Genomic DNA, 17,529 nt, shown 5'->3' with positions numbered 1-17,529 from the left:
ACTTTATTACTAAAAGTTTAACTAAAAATTAATAGCCTTAAACATCTCTGTAAGTTATGCTTGAACTTTTTTCTTTTTTTTTCAAACTTTCAAGCCTATTTTTCAACTCTTACAAAAAAAAATGCATATTGTCAGTTGAACATGCTATATCCGTAGGTCGGCTTATATCAAACGGCTTTTAATATTGAAACACAGTCTTTAACCCTATCTGTAGCGACACGGGGTTTTAGGAGGACGCCCCACTAGTAGTGAAATATTTCTCAGAAGAAAATATGCTAAAAATGTGAAATTTCTTGACTTTTAGTTTTTATTCCTACCGAATTTTTTTTAACCTACACTGGTCATTTTTCATCCTTCCTACCCTTCACAATAAGCATTTCGTCTCTGGTGGCCACTGGCCAGACATTATCGTGCAATGCTAGATATAATTAATTTAATGTTAGTACAATATAAATGTTAGTGCAATTACTTTGAAATGTAAAAACGCCCAAAAATGCTTTATATTTATGAGCAAAGTAATTTTTTGTTCAGTTTAGCATTACTCAATGTTATAATTCAAAAATTTCAATTTTAAAGCTATTTTTGGGAAAGTAAAGTAAAAACCAACTTTCTGACGTTTTTTCATCTCAAACACTTTATTTGAATAAATTTGTTGGGTAAAAATTTAGTTTCTATACGCACAATCCACACGGCTATTATCTTGTAAAATATTTTGGCTTTGTGATTTTTATAGCTACCGTTATTAGCGATTAATTAGCACGGGGCTAAGATAGCCGCGACGTGCTTTCCGCGTACGAAAACAGCTCGTATGAAGATAGGGTTAACAATATACGGCCAAACATGCCTGCAGTTATCCTTATACAAATAGGCTAGGCATGAAAATGGATATCAAGGCTTGTGCTAAGAGTGCCATCCAAGAATTAGAGAAGGAGACTACTAGCTTATCATAGACTTTGAGGAAACTTTTGTAAACCTTTTCGACATGGAGTGAAATGGAAAATAAAAGACACGATTTCCACGAAGAGCAAACAGCTTTTGATTTTATTGATATGCTGAAATATTTTACTCTATAAATTTTAGTATACCGTGATAAATTTATTTTATCAATTCCTTTCAACTTTACATCTAAAAACTTTCTCAGAATGTGTCTCAAAGGGGTCCGCGAAATCCACAAGCTAAATTTCTATAGGTGTCCATTTTTTAAAAAGTTTAAAAGCCTACAATCTGATTATTGTTAAACTAATCGAAAGTCTGTTACTTACCAAAAACCTAACCCAGGCAAACCGTTTGCGGTTGAATGCTTGATATACTATGAATAGATACGTTAGTAATGAGTTTGAGCTCTACTTGAGTGTGTCTGGGTACTAAACTCCTTAAACAACATCTGTATTTCGTTTGTTCTTGAAAGCAGCGGTCCCCAATCTTTAAAACTCCATGAACCACTAAATGTTTGTTTTCAAGTTTGGCGGACCACTACTGTATGTGATATGAATTTGAAGTAAAATATAACTAATAAGTTTTTTCACTATAAATTCGACATTCAAGAAATTGAGTAGCCTATGCAATGACTAAATTAATGGATGCTTTAAACTTATTACAATTTTATTACTATTTTTGCTCTTGACATGATCATACTGAGGATGCTGTGATAGCAAAATCGATTTGTGATTAAAAATGGAGGCTGGTAAACATTTTGTTGCGTTGGAGTAGCAAGGCTTATACTAATGATACGAGACAGTCAGCCGCTTTAAGTGGACAGTTTGCTGAGTTGGTTCACAAAAACAGAAAAGTTTTATTTGTCCATTCTATAATAATAATAGTCATAATAAACTTTACGAAATGCAAAAACAAAACTGACAAGGCAATCCGTTCGCTCCGAGAAGTCGGTGGTTAATCACCCGACTCAATCACGCAGCGCTGGTTTGACTCTCAGGGTGTGCGCTTGAGCACCTCATTCTAAGGACTGCTCTTCATTCAGCGCCACTTAATGAATAGAATAATTCCGGCAACAACACTGCGTCTGCAACAATCGAAAAACTTCATTCTGTCAATCTCAGTAACCGGCCCTGCGTCAAAAGCCTCTACATTCTACCTACAAGTGTGCGAAACTAAGCTTATCAGAAACAACCTATCAAGGCTTGGTCAGTCCGAGGATAAAGATTCAAAACCAACTATTTACAAATTTTTGACTCTGACTCCACTCATCTTTAGCAGCAGTAGACTTCGATTTCGATCCGACAGTTGCACTTAACAGCTTTTGAAGGTGTTGCGAAGTGCCAAATTTCTTTCAACTTAATAAGTTACTTCGGTCACAAGCACGTTTTAACGTGATGGTCAGAAATAAAAACAACTGAACTGCTCTTCCAGGGCAGTGTCAACTTTGTTAATTTATTTAAAAATTGTCTTTAAGATTTGATTTATTCATATCACCTGCTTTAGCTGACCAAAACCTTGTAACAAATATTGCTTTAAAATTATCCTACTTGTGCCTCTGCTGGTGTGGTGAAGTTTTAGCTGCCTCTTTGCAATATTCGAAACACACAGTCAAAACGTGTTCCACCCTCTGCATTGCATGAAAATCTTAAGTTTTTAAATGTCACTTTTGATAAGAGTTTAACATCTGCAGACGGTGAATTAATGTAAAAAGAAATTGGTTTGCAAAATGAAGATTGTCAAAATAGAGTTGCCATTCTGAATTTCAATTTATTTATTATTAAGCTTTATTTCATACATGATTGAAAGTGAAAATTGTCAGCACTTCTTTAGATGTTTTCAATTTAGTTTCATTCATCAAGCTCTTCCAAAAAAAGGCATAGTCCAGCTCCTGTTTTTACAAAGATATTGCAGTCATGATCCGGACCGTGTTCATCTAAAATTGCAACAAATCCGGATCCATCCTGGTTTGTGCACATCTCTGCAACCAATTAAAGCATCATGGCTCAAAATCATGCTCCTAGATGCAATGTGTCATAGGCTACTCATATTTGGGTTATGCTGCGACTGGAGAATGTGCCATTAGTGTGCTTGGGTACTGATGTTTGTTTCAAGATTACAAAAGATTTTCAGCATATAATTTTACAATCCATAATACGTTTTGTTACTCGGCATGTTTGAATTTGAATCTTTATAAAAATTGAAATAATCTTTAAATTTTTTCTGCTGACCATCAAACATTGTGCACGGATAACTTGTTGGCGTTCAGTGCTTTCAAGATTCTTCAGTAAAACTTGATGTTGAAAACTGAGACGCTCTAAGTTTGAAAATGAAATGTAATATCGGTTCATAAAACTAAGTCTCTTGCACCAGTGACAATATCAACGATCACATTGTGAATAACTTCATTTATAACCGAAAGATTTCTGTTTAAAAAGGGGAACTTTTCTGCAAATTTTTACCTGATGAAGTCTGCTAGGAAAAAGATCTATGATTCTAAAGAATTTTAGCAGTTTTAGGTTAACAGTAAATTGTTCAACGTTGAGTCATTTTTGGTACTCAGTAAAAAATTTTCCTATTTTTGTTTCGAAATACTTCGAATGCTTGACCATCCATGTGTGGTCGTGCCACATACTTTGAAGTTAATGAAGCATTGTGTCAGTGGGCTAAACTACACTACAATGCACCCATTACGTTGGATAAAATGAGCACACTTGTATTGGTGAAGATAGCCTACTTAGGCCTTGCGGCTAGCGAATCTGCAGCCAATAGCGGTTCAAAGTGGTTTTAACCCCTTAATTAATATTAATATTATAATTATAAATAATTATAAGTAAAAACCTTATGGTATCTAAACTTCTTAAATAAGAACTAAACAAGTCAGATGGATGAGAATGGTATAGATCAGGGGTTCTTAAACTGGGGTCCGTGGACCCCCATGGGGTCCGCGGACTAATTTTAGGGGGTCCATGAAAGCCCAATGGAAATCTTAGTGTATAATTTCAAAAATGGAATAAATTTTTCAAAACAAAAGAGTTTAAGTTCAAACAACGCTGTTGATTCTCCTCAGGTCATCGTTACTCATTGCTTTTTACATCGCCATGCATTAGCATCGAAAACTCTCCCAACAAATTTGAACAAAATTTTGTCTGGTAGTGTGCAAATCGTTAATTTTATCAGAGCTTGTGCTTTGAACCATCGAATATTCAAGAGGTTATGTCAAGAAATGGGAGCGGAACATGAAGTTCTCTTGTATCATACAGAAGTTCGCTGGCTGTCAAGGGGACAAGTATTTTGAACTACGACTAGTATTTTGCGCTTATTTGAACTTCGAATGGAAATTTCTTTTTTTCTAAGAGACAAAAATATTGAACTCTCAAAGCAGCTTAACAGTGAAGAGTTTATTCAAGAGTTAGCTTACTTGGCGGATGTTTTTACTCATATGAATGAGGTAAATTGTTCAATTCAAGGCCCTACCGTTACAACTATGGACGCATCTGAAAAACTTAAAGCTTTTCAGGACAAGTTATCTCTGTAGAAAAGGAGATTAGAGACTAACAACTATTCTTACTTCTCAACGTTGGAAGAATTGATGCTTCAAAATGGAACTGCAGTTTGTAATGCTCTACCATCTTCTCTGCACACAGACATGTGCACTGTGCAGACATTTGAAAGCATTGCAAAACTCTTTCTGAGGTTACTGCTTAGCCGCAGAGGATATTAAAAATACAGATGGATACGATACGATCACAAATACAGATGGATACGTTACTCTTTACTCGTTGAACTGGAATCTATCAGTGATGAGGACCTTGCAAAAAATGAGTTCAATGAACTAAGGGCAATGGAATCATAAAGAATGTCCTTCGAAAAGTGTTGGCGATTTTTGGAGTTCGTTAACGCAAGCATATCCTCTTTCGGTAAAGAGAGTCATGGCTGCTTTAATCCATTTTGCGACTATATATTCATGTGTCAGGATTTTCATTCTTGGTAACTGTCAAAACAAAGACTCGAAACCGGTTGGATGCAAAGGATGACATGCGTGTTGCCCTATCAAAGACGAAGTTACAATTTCATGTTCTTGTTGAAAACAAACAGCAGCACTTTCACATTAATGAAATTAAATCCAAGATATTGAACAACAATCTGCATTCGCTATTTCAAAACAAAACATAAATTTTGTTACCAATTCATTTTAATTTTATTGCGTTATGTCCAATTCATTCTGATCAAAAAAGTTTCTCGGACTTGGCCACAAAGGGGGTCCATGCAAACCAAAATTTGTTTTAAGGGGTCCGCGTTAAGAAAAGTTTAAGAACCCCTGGTTTAGATAGACTAATTAACACACTAACGACGCAAGCTTACAACTCAAATCCACACCAAAATGGTTCCGAGTGCGTTATGAGGAATTTAGAACCGGTAAATGAAATCGGAGGTTTGGTTTCATATAATTATTTGGCTGTTCTGCTCCAGTTTCTACCAAAACCTTTGATAGAACTTGGGAAGATAGGCAATGTGAGTCAAGCCTCGAGACTAACGAGAGCTTACAAAACGTAGAATTTGTGAACAATTCAAGGCATTGCATTCCTAAGAAATGTTTGCAAATTTGAGGGCCCATTTTATCTGGGGTCTTCTCCAGTCAATAGGTAGCTTACAGAGGACCTTTCTCTGCCCCGTTAACTTTAAAAACACTTTATTTTAAAGAATTTTGAAGTTTTTACAAACCGGCTTCGGATATCTATTTGTCCGGAGTGGATATCAGTTGATAGGGTGTAGAGTTATAAATTTACTCTGAGAAAAAAATCACCTTAACAGTCTAGTAGGGTACTCTGTTTGAATAACTATGGAGTTAGTAATAAGTTTAGGCTGTTTGTAAAACATTGAACGACTTATTTCCCGATTAACCTAGCGATGCGCTGATGCTTGTCCATTGTTGTTTCATACCTTTTTTCATTGTTATCTGTTTTCCAAAGTAAAGGTCACCTATTTGACGTCAGACTTAAAAAAAGAGATTTTGTTGAGAATTGCGTTGGCGGTATTGGGTTTGGACTTGTGACGTAATACGTACTCACTGCATCTATTGGAAAAACAAGTTTTTCCTTTGTTTGATCATGCCAATTCAACGCAACAAAACATGTCTAGAGAAGTATTTTAGGCACTAACAGAATATCTAAAGGCCTACGTTTTGTCTCGTGCAACAATGGGCGGTGTTATTTTTTACATTGTCAGTAACCTTTCGCGAATTCGGGATGTGCTGACATAAACCTACTTCAAGCCTTAATGATGTTTTCACTGGGAATATTATGGCATGTTTTTTCAATACTACCAGGGCTTTGTGGCACGTTTAACGTATGGCAACATGTTAACCATAGCAGCTTTGTAAACCATGGTGTGCAACCTTTATTACAGGAGAGCCAGATATTAATAACTGGGTAAAACCGCGGGCCGCACGTTTATTTAACATATGATTTCTAGTAGTTGCAGGCACAAAACAGTAGGTTTTTTGTTATTCGTGTTATTTTTATGGCATTATTGGGGGTTATCTCCTTGCCGAAACAATGTTAGGACGCATAAGTATCTGAAGAAAACTGCTATTCAAATTTATTGTCATACCGACTTTAAACGAGTTCACTGAGAAATTTGCAGCTGGCTTCTTTTCCCGACGACCTTTTCCAAATTTACATTAATAGAAGTGCTCGCAATTCGAAGGCCATTTTCCAAGTGTTCGTCTGTCAGAACCGATCGATAGGGAGATTTCATGACGCCCATTTTAGAAAAAAATTGTTTCCACAAATACGTTGAGCCAAAAAGACCATTTTTGAAGCCATGGAGTTTTTCAAATGCGGAAAGTCATCTTGGTTGAAATGTTTTTGGTAAAAATCGCCAAGATTCATTTTTAAATAGGCCTACTTTGCTTTCAAATCTGTTTTCGTTTGAAAGATCAATCAGTTCATGTTATATCTGCAGGTGCTTTGTCAATGTCTGTGTTGAATGGCGAAGCGAATATACCAAACAAATGTTCATGAGATTGAAGTCATTGAAGTTCTTGAAACGAGTCAAAAATTCATACAACACATTTTCAAGTTGGTCTGCAAATTTAGTTTTCTTCTCAGGATGCATTCCATAGTCTCTCAAAGTTGGAAAGTGGAAAAGATTTCCTGTCTGTACGCGAGCTTTTCAAAGTCGTAATTTGATCATAATGCATTTTATGTGACCATACATTTTACGTTCCAAATAATTAAATACAATGGATTAGCGGTGGTCGGTGGGAGATTTCTAAAATGGTTAACAGAAGGTGCGATATCTATAATAATCCACTCCACAATGAATTGTTCACACGTATCAGACTAAACCAAATTACAAACACGTTTCGCGGGCCGCACACAGTTCAAAATTGGTACATCTTCGCGGGCCTCACAATTTTTCTTCGCGGGCCTCACAATTTTTCTTCGCGGGCCGCATTTGGCCCGCGGGCCGCACGTTGCACAGCCCTGTAATGTAAACCTTGTCCTGTTTTTTTCAATATAGAACATCTAAGAACACAAGTTTTTTTATTGAGCACAAACAAAGCAGGCTCGTTATTGGCTATCTCTATGGTCTCTTGTATGAATTTTCAGTCTATTTAAATTAATATCAGATTAACTTTTTAATTGGTGTTGCTATACCATACGTACTTATAGCCCAATGATATAATTTAAACTCAAAGCAATGCAAATAAATTTCCAAGTCGATAAAAGATGATCATTTACAGTGGTTGGTTGGTTGGTTTTGAATCTTTATCCTTGGACTGGCGAAGCAAGGTTATTCCTGGTAGTTTGCTCTTGACGCAAAGCCGGTTACCGAGATTGACAGAGTGAAGTTTTCCGATTATTGAAGTGTTGTAGCCGAAGAATTATTCCATTCACTAGGTGCCGCTGAATGGAGAGCAGTCCTGAAATGCGTTGCTCAAGCGCACACCCCGAGAGTCGAACTTGCTCCGCGTGATCTTGATTTGGGCGCGTAACCACTGAGCTAACGGGGCGGACTAAATAGGCGTGCCGAGCTAACAGTTCTGTGTGGCACGCGTTTAGCTTTATGCTACATTATTCTGTAGCACTGCAGCTGCTTGTGTAACTTGCAGATGTTTAAGATCGAAAATAACTGAAATAAGTCATCTGAAAAGGTGGTAAAGATAGTTTTTGAATTGAAGTTTAATGTCCTTGATTACAAGTTAGTAGTAAAGTTTGGAAAGAGTGTCAATCAAATTCGGCTACCCTTCCAAAAAGAATAAATTCGGTTTAAATTAGGTTTACTTCACTCCGCGGCGAGAGAAAGAAACTGGCCACCCCACTCTCCTCAATGCAGAAGGCTTAGTACTTAGTAAGAACCTTATCTTGTCATCTTAGACCAGGGATCACCAAACTTTTTTCTTCTGAGGGCCGGATTGCTGCGAGATTAACAGCTGCGGCCGGATGCAAATTGCGAAACGATATACAACTATTTAGAATCTCCATTGACTTGAATTGAGCACAATAAATAACAAAGTCAGCGGTGGAATAGCAAAGTTGTGATGAAAATCGAAAGGTTGCTGGAAAAGTTATCCCCTGGCGCTGTGATACACTACAGGGCATCGTGCTCGTGAAAAAACATCACATCTTACCAAACTTGGCCTAGGGCCTAGGCTGTCCCCATTTGTGGTGGCCTAATGATAAACAGCAACGTCAGTCCTTTACAAAAGGTTTGATAACTTTTTTCCTTAACTGTTGTAGTGCAGCTGTTACTTCTGCAGCACGTGGCCGCTGGTTCCGGCCCGCGGGCCGTAGTTTGGTGACCCCTGTCTTAGACGCTTGGAATTACGTGTGGGTCCACCTTTACCTTTTACTTGACTTTATTAACAGCCAGGCAACATAGGTAAATCGGCAGTGGACAAGAAGGATATTGCGCAGGCGTGGTGCCATGGTTGAATTCGTTTTTCTCAGATGACTTCACCTACTTCTGGCATGAAAGAGAACCAGTTACGCGTTAAAATGACGACAACCAGCCAAAAAAAAGTGTATTTTTGTTACATTAAAATAACGTTGCAAGTCAGAATATGTAACGCCCTTTTGTGGTTCTTTGTCACAGATCAAGACGTGTTATTGAGAACTGATGCCACTTTTTCAACTATCGTATAATTTTCAACAAGACATAGGCTACAACTTTGTCAATTATTGTTAAATATTCTATTGACAAGACCAAAAATCAACATATGAATGACTATCATGAACCTTAATTTTTTTTCATTTATTGTTGGAGAGCGGATGTTTTCTCGAGACATAACAATCAGGGAGATATTTCATTGATTCCTGTTAGAAGGCTACAAGAATACAGGGTTATTTCCATAGAAATATATCATAAAAATTGTGGAAAATTTACAATCAGAAAAGCATTGTGAAAAACAAGTTTTTATTTAAAAAAAAAAATTCATTATGGACAGATAATTGAAAGCAACTTAGGATTGAATTGCATAATTCAAAAACAATACATAAAACAAAAAATCGTTTATTTTATGTATTGTTTTTGAATTATGCAATTCAATCCTATCAAGTTGCTATCAATGATCTGTCTATGGTATTAGAACTTTAGCTCTCTGCCAAAGCTATACTTTTATTATGAGGTTGGTAATGTAAAGTAAGGTACAATACTTTTGCTTCACATATGTCAAATTTTGTTTCAAAGGTAGAGATTGACTGCTTTTCAGAATTTTAGCCCAAAAAGTAGCTATCGCAGTTGTAGGTTATCAATTCTATCCGTGGATGACTCAAGAAGATCAGTTGCTCTTAAAATAAATTAAATGTTTTTCTTTCAGTTTCTGAATTTAAAAGTAGGCTAAAATCGAATTAATCGAAATTTACTTCTAAAGAAGCTCCGTTTTCTAGACCAAAGCGCATTTTTTCAATAATTCCACTGCCATGGTAACATTTAAAATTTCCACGTTGTCCTGTTGGGGTACGTCATACCGTACAATGGGTTCGGCGATAGAAGGCCACCCACAAGCACGCCATACAGCAGTGCTCTTCCACCAGGAATACTGTATGTATACCCCAGTGTAGCCAGTGTAGACCAGATCACGAATGGGGTGTACATCTGAGAAAGGGTATACATATTATTTCTGGGCTTTTAATAATGTTATTTCATAAAATGAAAAATTATTAAGGTAGCTTGTATTCGTATAGCCTACAGTAGCAGATCCACGAGAGCACATGGTCACGTGCATCCCCAAAGCTAAAAAACAACGTAATCTTTTGCCGTTTTTGCAGTTTTTTTTGCTCGTTTTGGTCGCTCCATCATATTTCATCGACCTAACCAGTTGCATGAGGTCTTTGCGCATTCAGCATTAGGCGATTATGTAAATAAAATATAAATAAAGAGTTCTGGGTGGGCCCCTCAATAACTGAAAAAATAATTAAGCATTTTTTATAACTCAACGAGCCACTTCCTGCAAGTTTTCATTTAAGTAACGTTTTTCTCAGTGCAATTGAAGATTTATATTTGTGAAGCATAGTAGGTTTTTGAAAAATTATTCAAGACATAGTCCAATACGAAAAAAAAGGTTGCATATTACTGCTATCCTAGAGGATTGTTCAAATACGATTTAATGTACACGGAAAGGAATTTTATCGAACTTATTGTAGGCTATTTACGATGCGGAATATCAGAAAAAATTTGAGGCTATAGGAACTTGCTTGCCGGGTTTGAATTGGGAAAGCAAGATTTAATCTGTTGCTAATACCAAGAAAAACTAGCACATCTGTAGTTGGCACAACAGGCGTAAAAGTAAGCAACATTACTCAGTACTGAGTTTAACATTATTCAAAAGTAAAAATGTTTATTCACAACCAGGTCAAATCCGGCTGGGTGACTTAGTTTTACATTGTTATTTGTGATATACAAAGATTGCATTCTCTCTAAAAGCTTTATCATACCTAACTCCATTGCAATATTGATTCCATGCTGAAACAAATTTTTCTTTATCGAACTCAACACTCATTGCCCTTAGCTCTTCCACAAATTTTACCCCTAGTTTGTTTAACGCACAGCTTTTTCAAGATTATTATCTGAAGTAGCCTACTTTCTTTAAGGCTATAGTTTCAATAACAGCTGACGTTGAAACAAGCTAAAAATGTACATGAACGTTTGTATGTTAATACCGTAAATGCATAACCGGTAGCGTTGACAGAGGGGTTGAGGGGGTAGTTTTGGACCCCACCCATGGCTAGCTTAAGATACGGCCTGATTTGTCACATTTTGCAGAAATTTCCAGGTTTTTCTAACTTTGGGCGAACGTTTAAATAAATTTTTCTAAAAATTAGATTTCTACGCATTTGTTACTCTTTTCCTCAGATGACACAATAGGTTTTAACATCCTCACATTTTGAAAAACAAAGAAATTTTGATTTCAAAAATTTTAGTCAGACTGTTAATTTTTCAATAACAGTCTGATTTAGCGTTTTTCAACTTACTTTTTCTCATTTGCTACTGCTTCCCCAAGGCAACAAAAAAGTTTTATGTCATCAGGAAACCGCAAAAAGTAAAAACATCTCAAAAAATGTCAGTCAAGCACTAGCAGTAGCTCTAATCAAAATGTACAAAATGTGACAAATCAGGCCTCATCTCCAGGTGGCCATGCCCCACCTAGGATGATTTTAGTGGTAGCCTTTTCAAAGGCTGGAAACTTGAAAAAAACGGCTTTTATTTTTTAGATATAAGCCCATCAGAACATTTTTTTGAGATATGTCTTGACTTGAGACCCTATAGGATCTCATTGGTGTGGCTTCAAACTATCCTCTCAACAGTCCTGTCCATGATGTCGATGGCTACGCAATTTGTGTCATGTCGATAAACCTATTCTCAGTTGTTACCTTCCTCGATATCGGCATTGTTGAAATAAGTAGAGTTTTTTATTTTGAGCTTTAGATATTTTTTAACAGTGATAAATTTTGTTCCCAATACAATACTTGAAAGGCTGAATAATGCATGGATTTGGTTATGTTACCAGAGTTTTTTTTTTAAATGTGATATTTGCATTGTGTTATTTTGTATTTTAAAGATTACTGATGACAAACTATGTGTCAGCTATCAGTGCCGGTCTTAGGGTATTTCGGGCCCTGTGCGGAATATGCTTTGCGGGCCCCAATGACAATGATCCAATTCAGTAGCGTAGCTAGGTATTTTGAAAGGGGAAAGGAGTGGTTTGACGCTCGGCGGCGAAGCCTGACGGCATGAACGCCGAAGGCGACACCCAGTGGCGGGAGGTCTGGGGGGCCTCCCCCAGAAAATTTTGAAAAAATACTTTGAATTTGGGGCATTCTGAAAGCATGTTCAACAAAATTTGGATATGAATATTACTGTAAAATGGTGCTGTCCAGTGGCATAGCAAAAATATAATATCATGCTTTCTTCAGCATTTTTCGGAAATAAAGCATGTCTCTAACTTTTTATGTTGAGTCTGGATGCAATCTATTTCGTCCCCTGAAAAATTCGTACCCCGATATCGTACCCTGAAATCGGAGTAACAAAATCAAATTTCGACCTATTTCGTTCCCTGAAAAGATCGAGAGAAATTTTGAAATGTTTGCTTCAACTCCGATCAGCGACTTCGGCTCTGTTGTTTTTTCCTCGATCTTTTCAGGGTACGAAATGTTCAGGGGACAAAGTAGGTTGCACCCGTTGAGTCTCTATGTTTTCTTGTTGCTAATTCCTTTATTGAATTCACTTGTTGAAATTTTCCATTAGAAATGACTAAATTACTGCATTTTCTGAGTAAATTGCGGGCCCTCTAATTTGCTGGCCCTGTGCGATCGCACGGTTTGCACACCCCAAAAACCGGCACTGCAGCTATGGTGTCCCATACCGTATAAGAGGAACGTAGTTGATGCAAATACACCATCAAGCTTTATCACGAATGATCACAATACATGCTATCGTTTTTATAAAAAAAAAATGTCCGATTGTAAACCACTTGAACATATATTTGTTTGCTTATTTATGCCAGAAACTACAAAACTTTAATCTTGTTCTATCACTAACCGACAGATTACTTATAAACAACGATAACAACTTTAAAACATTTCAAATTTTTAATTCTCTTAAAGCATAGCCTATTATAGTGACTAACGATGGAGTTAAAGTATCATAGTCTAAAACAGTGGTTCTCAACCTTTTTTGTCTCATAGACCATTTTTTTAAGAAAAAAATTCCATGGACCAATTCGTTTTGCTGACACCCCAAGAAGGCCATTTGTGGAAACTGTATTGCGTATAGGTCAGTGACCTCTAGCGTCAGTTCTTTGCCACTTAAGCAGTATCCCATTTGCAGACTAGACTCAACCAGACTACTTGCCCAATTTAAACAACTAAAAGCTGAGTGGGGTCTAGTGGCGGATGTAGAAAAAAAAAATTGAGGGAAAGCAACAGATATTTGAAAGAATCAAAACTCGCAAGATTAAATAAGCAATAAAAAGTTTAGTTGTGGAAAAGTAACAATTGTAGCAAGAGGTCTGAGGTTTGACACTAGATAATTTTGAAAAATTAAACTTTGTTTTGTTCGCTTTTTGTGTAATTATTTGTTGACAGTTTTCCATTGCCAGAACTATGTTTTTTCAATGGCACTGATCGGTTTAATAAGGTAGGATAGAGTGAGTGAAAAAATTCTGAAAAATCGTAGAAAATTTAGGCTACATGTCTTGTACAGATTGTGGGAGGAGAGGCACGTGACTACGTGACGCGTGACTACGTACCTCTCTGCCGCTATAGGTGGGACATATAGTTTACATGCTTTGTAACAAAACATTATGCCCACGCTTTGTACAATCAATGCAGCAACTTGCAAATCTAGTGATGCCTTAGTTTGATGTTTCTGACACAAAAAATCAAAGCCAATTTCTGACAAATTTGCTCAGTCTTAATGTGATAATTTTTTTCACTATTGATATCCATTCTGTAAACACTCAAAATCTTTTTGGACCACTAAACATTCCAGGTGGACCACTGGTGACCACGTTGAGAATCACTGGTCTAAAAAACGTATCTCGCGTTTTTCTCGATACATTTAAAAAAAGAATTATTGCACAACAGCTGCCACGGCTGAGTGAGAAGGCTATTGTGTTTGGTTGTTTCGTGTTTAAATTAAAATGCCACGGAGTGAAGCTAAAGTTGTTTCTTTAAAACGTGATCTAAGAGCTTCGAGAATCTCGCCTTGTTCAAACCCACTGATGCAAGCCAGGGCGAGGGATGTTGTTCAAGAGTCTGTGTCATTTTTTCTTCAAAAGACACCACGTTTCATGTCAAACTTGCCCGGACGTAGAAATGAAAAAGGCGTCAACGCCCAAATGTTTTGAGTTTTGACCCATCATGATCATATAATGATTTTCGTCCCTTGGCCTATGCTGCTTTTTTATGAAGAGTTAGACATCCTCTTATTTAGTTCAATAGTTATTGGTGGTATTGAGTTAGATGTTGATGATTAATGCAAAGAAGATTATTGCACAGTTAATTTGCTAGTCTACATAATTATACAGAAAGGAAAAGTAGTTTCAACTAAAAAAAAGGAACTTTCCTGTCCGAGATCTTGTTGACCAACGACCAAATTTTGCTTTTTTGCTAAGATAATGTTAAAATGACAATGTTTGAAACATAAATTATTTTATAATTATTACAATTTTATTGCAGACAAAACTTTTTCCATAGAAATCACACAAAAACGACACAACAAGCAAACTAGACAGCTATTACTGAAACCTTCTGCAATTTCGCTTGATTTTTTTAACTAGGCTTTTACTTACGACACCTAACTTTGCAGATTGTTTATTCAACCTTTTTATATGCAATTTGGTGAAGTGGTCAGATTTTTCAATTGTGGAGCAAACAAAAATATATTATTTTGATAATGGAAGAATACCGTGGGCTAAGGGACTATAAATGGACTAAGTCTTAATGTAGGCTATAGCCTAGATTGCAGAAGTGTTGATAAAATGAATTAACAGTGGAAGACCGGTACTTACATGCCTTTGATAGGTTTAAATTTCCACAGAAGTGTTTTTTTAAACGGCAACACCAATAAAATTAGTCATTTCGAGGTATTTGAAACACATGCTGCTGGATACATTGTAAAAATGCTAAAGTTTGGACATAATAGAATTAAAACTTTTTACCTGTGTTGAAAAACCCAAGTCCACAACTATAACATGTGCACCAATAGTAGGCTACACGTTCATATCAGTATGGATTACGGCTTCACCTTTTCCGGATTGGCGGCAACTCAAGCAATTGGAAATAACGTCATTGAAATAAGTCAGGAACAAACTGATTTGAAAGCATAGCCTACCGTACCTTCATACGCAAAAAAGTAGCTGAGTACGCTTTGAAAGATGCTTTTTGCCAACTACATGTGCAGTGTCAAAATACATATGCTTGTCAGGTCAAAGGACAAAGTGAATATTTAGTTAACCGAAAATGGACTATACAAAATTTTGTTTAAATTCATATCCAGTTAACCGAGGAGTAGCACGTGTGCATTACTGATCTCTTGACTTACCATAAAAATTCACGAAATTTTTCCTAATTTTTACATGAAAAAATCGCTAAAAAATTGAATGAGGCTGTTCACCAGGCATTTAGTTAAATGACATGATATACGTTTTTCTGGAGCAAACTACGCTGAACTTTCACAAGGTGTATGTGATAATTTATTGTTAATGATAATACACCTTGTGGTAGTTCAGCTTAGTTTGCACCAGAAGAACGTATATTATGTTATTTAAAAAATCGCTTTCTTGTGAATTATACTGTAGCTTTTTCCATTCCAGGGGTTTCTTAAAAAGTGATCAACGTAAGATTTTTGTATGAAAAATAATAAAATAATGCGCTGGAAAATGCTGTCACCTTTATTATTATTAGTAATTTTTCAATCAGTGCTTCTTGCAAAAGCACAAAATTTTGATGCGTACTCAACTGTCCGTAAGTAGTATGAAACTTAATGCTTTATACGCTATTTTTGTACTGTAGTTTAATCATATGTTTTATAATAGCCTAAAAGAAACCGTAAGGTTTCCTTTCTAGGCATGGTTCATGATGGAAATAAGTTTGCCATAGAAAAGCTTTAAAAATTTCATATCAATTTGTGGCTTACGGTGTAGTTTTCAAATCGTTTAATTATTATTATTTTTTAAATTATTTGTAAGTGTGCGCACCAAGCAGCAAAGATTACGAATCGATACTTTCGGCTGATTTAAGGTACAAAAAATAAAAATAAAGCAGATGATAGGCTACAATGTTCGTTTAAAACGAAATGCTGTAAAAATGATATAATTTAACACATGCGTTTGTTTTTTGTAGCTGATTTCACTTGCGAAAGCCCTCGCACGTTAGAGAGGGTTATTCTAACTGACCAATGTGGAGAACTTTTGTCTCTGTGTTATCCGGATGCATACCCTAAAGAAGTACCCGGTGGCTTCAAAATATGGGATTTACGAGCCGAGAGCGAAACGAATGTATCGTTCGGAGGTAAGAGGTTCATTGCAAGTGTCTTGAATTTTTTTACTTGTAGGTTCAGTTGACCGTTTGATGACACTGCTAGATAAGAAAGTAATTTTGATGAACACTAACCGTAGTATATGGCCTATTACAGCAGGCCATGCAGATTAGTTAACAATGTAAGCCATGCACTAGTAGCAAAATTCAAATAGATCCACTATGTTTTTTTACAGTTGCTGTGTGGGTTTGTGCAATAATTGCCTGTTGAATATTGCGTAATAAATCGACTGTTTCAGGTTATCGATTTACCATCAATTTTTTTGAAACCCCTGAAGTGGACGGAGACTTAGATTTTGCTACTGAATTAACATTTGCAAATGATTCTAACACCAATTTCTTTGACTTTCGGTAAGCAAAATGCTTATATATTTCAATAACCCAAATTTTTCAACTTATTGCAACATGTACGATCTGTGATTATTGTAAACTGGAGGTCGGAAACGTGCAGCCTGTGAGCCGCATATATGACCAACAGATCACTTCGTCTGCCCGCAGTTAAAAGTTTGTTACTGCAGTGTATATGTGACGTAATTTCAAAACTAAACCATTCGTTGCTAAAAACTAAGATTATAAATTTCTCCATTTGTTTTCTTCAATTTTTCCATAGCCTATGTTTGAAAAATGCAAGTAATTGTAACAACTGCGTCCATTGATATTATGTTATTAACATCTGGTTGAAGTGAGGGCTAATTGTAAGATGTGCAAATACACTGAGTATAACCTGGCAATGATAAACCCGCGTACGTTGTTTATGGCAAACACATAGAAACAAAGAAAAAATGTTTAAGTCATGCATCAGTACAATTCCTACATTGGTGATCTGAAACCATTAAGAGAGCTGTTGCCGCAGATAAGGTATTGAAATGAGATTAATGCTCTTCAAAAAAGGATAAAAACTAACGATTTCTAGAAGTATAGGGTGCAAAACTATCTACTCGTTGGGGGTAGATTGAACAAAAAAGTTACAGTATATGGCCCATCAGATCTTTAAATATCCAATGAACAAGTCATTTAGCCTAGCTCATAAATAGATCCATGCTGGTCA

At 36.3% G+C, this 17,529-nt stretch overlaps 1 protein-coding gene across 3 annotated transcripts in view; it reads left to right on the top strand.

The window, feature by feature from the left end:
- The window catches only part of LOC145783861 (uncharacterized), an 85,924-nt gene that overhangs the window by 5,507 nt on the left and 62,888 nt on the right, over nt 1-17,529 (top strand). For 2 of the 3 annotated variants that reach the window (XM_082595615.1, XM_082595613.1), the window contains exons 1-3: nt 15,763-15,908; nt 16,287-16,454; nt 16,721-16,832. In XM_082595615.1, coding sequence (XP_082451741.1) covers nt 15,794-15,908; nt 16,287-16,454; nt 16,721-16,832 — 395 coding nt within the window. In that variant the 5' untranslated portion in view covers nt 15,763-15,793. Of the gene's footprint in view, nt 1-15,762; nt 15,909-16,286; nt 16,455-16,720; nt 16,833-17,529 lie in introns of those variants that run through there. The other variant, XM_082595614.1, reaches the window with a different exon arrangement.

The sequence above is a fragment of the Aplidium turbinatum genome, chromosome 15 (assembly GCF_918807975.1).
Source record: "Aplidium turbinatum chromosome 15, kaAplTurb1.1, whole genome shotgun sequence".
NCBI classification, from domain to species: Eukaryota; Metazoa; Chordata; class Ascidiacea; order Aplousobranchia; family Polyclinidae; genus Aplidium; species Aplidium turbinatum.
Note: the sequence above shows the minus strand (reverse complement) of the source record. Positions and strands in the feature narration are given on the sequence as shown.